The sequence below is a fragment of the Sinocyclocheilus anshuiensis genome, unplaced genomic scaffold (genome assembly GCF_001515605.1).
Source record: "Sinocyclocheilus anshuiensis isolate Anshui unplaced genomic scaffold, SAMN03320099.WGS_v1.1 scaffold2229, whole genome shotgun sequence".
NCBI lineage: Eukaryota > Metazoa > Chordata > Actinopteri > Cypriniformes > Cyprinidae > Sinocyclocheilus > Sinocyclocheilus anshuiensis.
In genome coordinates, this window is record NW_015552799.1 from 11,066 (window position 1) to 19,076 (window position 8,011).

At 37.1% G+C, this 8,011-nt stretch overlaps 1 protein-coding gene and 1 long non-coding RNA gene across 3 annotated transcripts in view; both read right to left on the minus strand.

The window, feature by feature from the left end:
- Positions 1–218: 218 nt before the first annotated feature.
- LOC107667957 (uncharacterized) lies at positions 219–1,017 on the minus strand. Its single transcript, XR_001631836.1, has 2 exons — positions 874–1,017; positions 219–494 (listed from the first exon to the last, which is right to left on the minus strand). It is a non-coding gene; the product is annotated as an uncharacterized LOC107667957 (long non-coding RNA).
- A 2,294-nt stretch (positions 1,018–3,311) lies between these two features.
- Positions 3,312–8,011, minus strand: part of LOC107667966 (BTB/POZ domain-containing protein 9-like) — a 10,288-nt gene continuing 5,588 nt past the window's right edge. For both annotated transcript variants that reach the window (XM_016459700.1, XM_016459699.1), the window contains 7 exons: positions 6,961–7,183; positions 6,515–6,634; positions 5,613–5,722; positions 5,347–5,536; positions 4,223–4,330; positions 4,029–4,107; positions 3,312–3,686 (listed from right to left, as the gene is read on the minus strand). In XM_016459700.1, coding sequence (XP_016315186.1) covers positions 3,528–3,686; positions 4,029–4,107; positions 4,223–4,330; positions 5,347–5,536; positions 5,613–5,722; positions 6,515–6,634; positions 6,961–7,183 — 989 coding nt within the window. In that variant the 3' untranslated portion in view covers positions 3,312–3,527. The remainder of the gene's footprint in view (positions 3,687–4,028; positions 4,108–4,222; positions 4,331–5,346; positions 5,537–5,612; positions 5,723–6,514; positions 6,635–6,960; positions 7,184–8,011) is intronic.

The following is an 8,011-nucleotide window of genomic DNA, read 5'->3' on the forward strand; positions in this document are numbered from 1 at the left end:
AATTGAACATGCACCACTGTCTCGTTCCTACAACAGAAAACAAAAACAAAAGAGAGAAAAAAAATTTAAAAATACTAATACCAGAGTCTCTACGAAGCTACCAGACAAAGAGTAGAATCCTGCCGACTACGCCAGATTGGGAATTTCACCCAAAGAATCTCCGTAACTTTTGCACAAGTCCCCTACCCAGTGGCAAGCAAAACGTGGAGACACAGGTATCAAACACCAATCTTTTATTAAGGTAGCATAAAATCAATAAAATAGAAACATCAATTTAGAAAGGTTTATACGATCGTTAATCATTCAAAATGTCATGGAGCTGCGGCCTAAAGTACAGGAAAGACTTTCCAGAAAGGGCTCCTAATCTACATAACACACTCACATACCAAAATAAAAACCCCAGTGCATGCAAAAGGCCACAACACACAATGAAGAACCACCACCACCGTCTAAAGAGGAGATCATCGACCCTGATCAATAAAGGCCAGCAGCTCCTAAAAGAAAAAAAGACTCAAACACACAAACTCACACCAATTAATACGAATCGTCCCAGATCACAACTTACTCAAATCTCAAATAATACACTTTAAATGAAAATCACAACAAAAAAACTAAGGTAACTAAATTAACAATACAAGATTTCACAATATTAACAAAAGCAAAAAAATAATCCAACTTCAAAAATAAATAGCTTATACACAGAAAATAGACTAATTTGAAAAAGGAATAGAAAAATCAGACAAAACTAAAACACAAAATAAAGACTCAAACTTTCAGACACAAAACCTGTACACAACTAAGACAAAGTCCGTTGGCATAGGTCCAACAACACGACCGGGACTCAACGCACACACAGACTCAATGACGTTCGACCTGGAACGAGACAGCGGTGACGCCACTGCGGGGATATTATCCACCCAAATGATTTCTGGAGGAGGACCGATGCGATCACATTCATCAGCCGAACAGAGCAGCCGCGGCTAAACGCCAAACAAGGCTGTACACGCAGCCGCTCTCCTTTACTGAACCACGGTCACATTCAGCAGAGACTGCGGATGCCTGCCCAGATACATAAGCCAATGGCTTTTATAGACTGTACCAATCAATGACGCAAAAATGCCCGCCCTAACAATTCAATTCGGGAAATCACGCCCATCTTACCTATTATGCCACACATGCATCATACGCCAGGCTTTTATTGCGTAAAACACCTCAAATTTATTCAGAGGCTAAAACTGAGCATAATTATGAAATTTCGATATTTAGATTAAAGTCTGATCGTTTGTAAATTATTCATATTTTAATAGCATTAACATAAAATGCATAGAAATATATCAATGTCTTAGTAAGATTATATTTAAATGCTTAGTTTTATGAACAAAGCTCTGTAGTTTCTAAACATGTTATGCAATGCAATCCAATGATGATTGAAAGATGAACACATGAACGTTGCTCAAAAGCCTGGTGTATCATATTTGATATTTTAACACGATTTTCTAATAAATTATGTATAATCAAGTAAACCTCAGTTCTTTTAGTCCAGTAATTATTCATCTTGAAATATTACTACCAATATACAAGTTATTCTCCAGACACTGAAGATTTTACAGCAGACACATGTATCACAACCTGAAGCTGGACATTTTATACTAAATGGCCTTTTACTTGGTAAAAAGTTGACAATGCATGAAGAAGATCATGTGCCAAAAGTTTTGATAATGTTGATAATTTAGAGGCCTAAGAAACTTGCATATCAGATCAAATGCAGTAGGTTTTATAGGGTTACGCCGGGCTTTTCAGCAGGGTACTGGCATCCCACTCAACCTCACACTCCTTGTCTGTCTGTCTCCATCTTCCTCCAGCCCTTCAGGAAGTCTCTTGATTGCGGCAAGGAAGTTTGATAGGGTGCATCTGTTCCTGGTTACTTAATGATGGTGGCATTATGGTGTCACTCACCCTTCCGTGTCTGATTGAAACTCAGTATTTATCAAATCGAGGGAAGTATGTTAATATGTGATTTGACTACGGAGTCTCGTTCACACTCTCCACATCTAGCTGGCATTATAACAAAACTCATATGATATTCATTTGTGAGCATCCTGAACAGAACCAGTGATTCTTATTTGGTGGATTCCAACCCAAGTCTGTACTAATGTGGTTCAGAGAGCAAGGAATAAAAAACTAAACAATGCTAAATGCAAACAATAGAATGCAACTACATAATATTGCGTTTTATATAATAAGTTAAGATAACAAAATATAAAAGACATGGCAACTTTAAAAAGGGAACAAGAAACGCTCATATCTTTTGTTGCTGATGTCAAAGGCCCTGTGTCCAATCAAACTCTAGATTTTTTTAGTGCAAACTGTCATTTGGCAGAAGTTAGTTTAAAGTGAACATTTAAAATAAAAAACATGAACAAAACTGTTCAAAGTAAATGCATCCTAGTGAGTGACACCATAAAGTCAGCAGAGACCAGGACAACTAGATGAGCCCCAGATACAGATCCCCAGTAAAGACCTTGTCTCCTAGACGGCCACCGGGACAAGACCACAGGAGCCAGTTGAGTCCTCTGCACAATGTGACTTTGCTGCAGCCTGGAATTGAACTGCTGGTTTCGTCTGGTCAGAGGAGAACTGGCCCCCCGACTGAGCCTGGTTTCTCCCAAGGTTTTTTCTCCATTCTGTCACCGATGGAGTTTTGGTTCCTTGCCGCTGTCGCCTCTGGCTTGCTTAGTTGGGGACACTGAATTTCCAGCGATATCGTTGACTTGATTGCAAAGATACTATTTAAACTGAGCTGGATGTTGACATCACTGAATTCAATGATGAACTGCCTTTAACTGAAAAGTGAGTGTTTACTATTGTCACTTTGCATTATTGACACACTATTTTCCTAATTAATCCTGTACAGTTCCTTTGACACAATCTGTATTGAAAAGCGCTATATAAATAAAGGTGACTTGACTTGACTACATTAAATACAGATTCACTTGCCAATCTCAATAGGTTTTGTGTTAAAATTATTGGCAGCATTAAACCATCAAAATTCAAGAGATGTTTAGAAACCAAACATTTAAACTAAAAAAGACATATAAATCACAATTCTGCTGTTATGCTCTGCTGTTATACAACAATGTCAGTTTTCCTATTCAGCCTAACAATGCTGTTAATAATTTTGGATATATTTGTGCCTATGCAGTCCATGGTGATTTTAATTTTTAATTTTAATTTTTGTGTACTTTTCTATAATAAACACGTGTACGATGTCTAATAAATGAGACAGTATTACAAAAAAAAAAATAGGTCTGTAATACTTTTATTATTATGGTTCTTATAGTTATCTGAACATAATAAAATAAGTGCATGTGACAGTCATTGTTATATTCACCATCATCTTATAATCGGCTCAAGTATTTTCTCATTATAAATATAAAGAGTTCTTTTTTTAGCAGCACGTAACTTTGAGAACACAATCTTTCAAAATGAGCATCTCAAGTGTGTCTTGTCATACTTCCATCCACAGTTTATATAGGCTGAGACATGGAGGGTTTTTGGGACATCAGGCTCTGTGAATTTGAGTTCTGGGAGCTGCATTCTGGTTTGGGCTGATCTGGTCCAGGACTTCCTTCTTTAACAACCGTGTCCACCTGTGCGGGGCACTCAAAGTGAACGCAGTGAAACACCTAGTGGAGAATGCATTGAGAAAAAAAGTGCATTAGGGCTACAGCATTAATGACATAGTTCACTCAAAAATGAATACTCCGAACAGATTTGGAGCAATGTAGCATTCCATCACTCGACGGCACCCATTCACCGCAGAGGATCCATTGATGCTGTAGCACGTGATGTAATGTTACATTTCTCCAAATCTGTTCCCATGAAGAAACAAGCTCATCTTGGATGGTCTGAGTGTGAGTACATTTTCATCAGATTTTCATTTTTAGGTGAACTTTTTTTTTTTTTTTTTTACGTGAAGCTGGAAAGAGTCACAGAAAGTCCTGTGAGAGTGTTCAGAGATCACTTACCTCATTAGCTGTGTTGTGAGTTCCCACAATACGAATAAAGGATGCAGGCTGTCTGTCAAATGTCATAGTCTGCCACGACCTTTAAGAATTACATGCAATAAACAACTTACAATTATATTTAAACACCGTGACGTTAAGACATAAAAATTATAATGCAAGCAAATAATGAGATGATAAAAACAACATTCACTGACCTGCACGCCACCTTAGTGCAGTCTACAACTCTCACCCAATGTTGCTGGTTTGTGGACAGCTCCACGTAATAACTATAGCTCCTCTCATCACAGTCCCATAACAGCAACCTATAAACACACAGATTTCATGAGAAAGACAGAGTCAGTATGTCTTAACCAAAGACTGAGACAATAGGCATATTGAGGGTTAATGCAACTTGAGGGAATGGTTTGGGTTCAGAAACATGGGTATAGTAACAGAAAATGATTCATTTGTACAAAAACCAGTATGTCTAGAAACTGCAACGTAAAATAAAAATACAAGCCAGACCACATTAAATACAGGTTAACCTGTAATGAGAATAAATCTTGTTTATTCTCCCACCACTTATTCTTAATTACAAACCCACCACAATATGTTGTTAAATTACTGTCACCAGAAGTCCATGAAAGTTCAAGAGATGTTTAGAAACCAAAACGACAAAGCACACTTTTGCTGTTATGCATTTACAATACTGTCAATTTTCCTGTTAAGTCTAACTATGCTATGTTAATAATTTAGCATTACACTGGGCCTCTACAATTCATGGTGATATTGATTTTGATTTAAAGTTGAATTTGAGTTGTTTTTAAAGGGGATTTTAGTTTACTTTTGCATACTTTTCTAGATGTTGTCTAAATCATAATTTTAGCAGTAGGACTGTCATTTTAGACTTGTGTCTGTCTACTCTTGTGTTAACGTGTATAATGTTTAAGTCTTGCGGCTACGTTTTTGGCTACACTTTTGAAACAGTGTGTATTGCATAATTTATTACCTCGCCCTGTTTTTTTTTTCCATTTACTTCCACTGTAAGTGCTTTTGAATCCACTGTTATTAGATTGGAGATCTGTGGCAGAGCAGGTTTTTGGCAAATAACTGATTCAATTTCAGTTGGTTCCATGCACTTTTGACCGTCTAAGTCATATGGACTACTTTTATGTCATTTTTTGAGCTGGACAGTCTGTGAATTTAATTTATTATCATCTAAACAATATTTTTTATGTTTCACCGAAGAAATTCATTCCGCATCGACACGAGAGTGAGTAAATCATGACAGAATTAAAACCTTTAACTTGTACTGAACCCTGAACATAAGCTCTCGTACCGCATTGAGCTCAGCATGTACGGCTGAGCGAGCTGAATAACGATGGCTCCAGAGCCCAGCTGGTGGCAGGTGTATCCCGAGTCCCAGTCATAGTGGTTTGTGTCCCCATTCAGCAGGGCGTTTCTGCAGCGACTCACACCCTCTATCACACTAGCACATGCCTGCACGGTTGCCACGTTCTCTGTGGGAACTGCAAGGAGACATGAGTTTCAGTAGCCAAGCTGATATGTAGGAGTAACTTCCTGAAATTAAGAAAACTACATTACCCAGTAGGCCTTTCTCCAAGGTGAAAGGTTGGTGTGTGTACATGCACTCCAGAGCCACCAAGTGAAACACTTTGTTTATAGTGTTATGTGTCCCCACAACACGAATAAACCTGCATAAAAAAGCAAAAGAGAAATGTTAACAAACACGGACAATAGTTAGCAATATAACATCTTAAAACACAGCAATTATTTTCTGTGTTCTGCATTAAATTAATGCATTAAATTGAACAAAAGTGACAGTAAAGGCTTTTAAATTGTTACAAAAGTTTTTATTTCAATTAAATGCTGCTGTTTTGAACTTCAAGAATCCATTAAAAATTGTATCGTAGTTTTCTCAAAAAGCAGCAGAACTGTTTGCAACATTGATAATAATAAGAAATGTTTCTTGATGCTTCAAATCAGCATATCAGAATGATTTCTGAAGGATCATGTGGCATGATGCTGAAAATTCAGCTGCGCATCACAGGAATAATTTACATTTTAAAATACATTTAAATTGTTATTGTAATAATTTTTCATTATATTACTGTTTTATTGTATATTTGATCACATAAAAGCAGCCTGGGGAGACTTTTTTCAACATTAATGTATATAGTGCAATGTGAAATTTCTGTGCCTCATTTAAATTACACCTATTAAAACACCTATTAAATGCAGGCATAGCTACTTTATATTCTACATACAAATGTACATACAAAAATCATCCTTTTGGGATTTTTATATCCCTGGGCAAGAAGTAAATTACCTGGAAAAAGATTTGATTTGCGAATGCAAAAGCTCTTTTTTGCCTCGTCTTCATTTAAATGTAATTGAGTCTTGATGTTTTCAAAGGAGGAAGTAGTACAACAAAATAATGTTTTTGAAAGATAAACGTCCAGTTGGTTTTGTGTAACATGTTCTACCTGCAGACTCGTGCTGGGAAATAGAGATGCTGCCAGGAGCGGCACAGGGACTTGGAGTGATCCACCACACGTACCCAGTCCAGCTCATCCATAGACACCTCGATATAGTACGAGTATGACCTGCAGATAAGAGAGAGCAATAACATGCTGTGCATGGTACATATAACAAAAAGTATATTGCATATTCAAAATAAGCCAGAGGAAGAGGTTGCGCCAAGTTTAACAATAATGATGATTAGTTATTGTCCCTTGTATCCAAAGCTATCATATAGGCAACTTTTATGGTTAATTTTTTGGAGCTCATCAGCATCTATTCTCATTCCCTTTAAATTATATGAAAAAGAGAAGCATAGAAAATCTCTTTTTGGGTTTAAAAAGACATAAGGGTGATTAATGTTGACAGAATTGTCTTTTTTGAGTGAACTAACCCATTAATATTGCATTACCTGCTGTCCTTGTCCCACAGCAGTAGACGTATGTGGTTGATGATGGAGGATTGACCCAAGCGGACCTGGATGCCAGCGGCCCGTCCCTCTTCTTCTATGGGGTGTCTTGAGAAGCCATGGTCCAGATCATAGTTCTGCGTGTCTCCATCCAGAAGAGCAGACTTCATCTCACCCTTCACCACCACAGCGCCGTGTTTCATAGTGGCAATGTTCTCCTCTGGGACTACAACACACAGAGCACAGCAGTGGAAACATTTTATCACACTGAAACAGACTCTTGCAATCGTTGCGGTTGCGTTGTTTCAATTTCTTCTGCCTCGTGATCTGACTCAGCTCAAACATTTACGGCTCAAAGCACTTGCCATCTCAAGTTTCAAAACACACAACATTTTGTTTCTTTCCTGTACATCAGAATGTGTAATGTTTATTTTTTTCTGAGCAAAAAATAATGACTATCATACATTTTTACCATGATTTACAGAAATCACCCACTAAAATGTCATTCAGCGTAACAATAGTTCATATAACAAAAAATCTTGTCAGGCACATTTAGAACTAGAACCATTAGATGTCAGTAAAAGACTCAACACAGTGCAGCCCCCAAAAACTGATTAATCGTCATTTTAAAAGTTTTACCCATCTTTACCGCTATCCTTAAAAGAGATTTTTAATAATAGAAATTATGATAAAAGTTGATCACACTTTATTTTAATGTCCAATTCTCACTATTAACTAACTATTAACTATGACTTTTGCCTCAATAAACTCCTAATTTGCTGCTTATTAATAATTAGTAAGGTAGTTGTCAAGTTTAGGTATGGGGTAGGATTAAGGGATCTAAAATATGGTCTTGCAGAATAAGGCATTAATGTGTGCTTTATAAGTACTAATAAACAGCCAGTATACTACTAATATGCATGCTTGTTAATAGTGAGAATTGGTCCTTAAAGGGTTAGTTCACCCAAAAAATAAAATTAGCCCAAGAATTACTCACCCTCAAGGCATCCTAGGTGTATATGACTTTCTTCTTTCAGACGAATCCAGTCGGGCG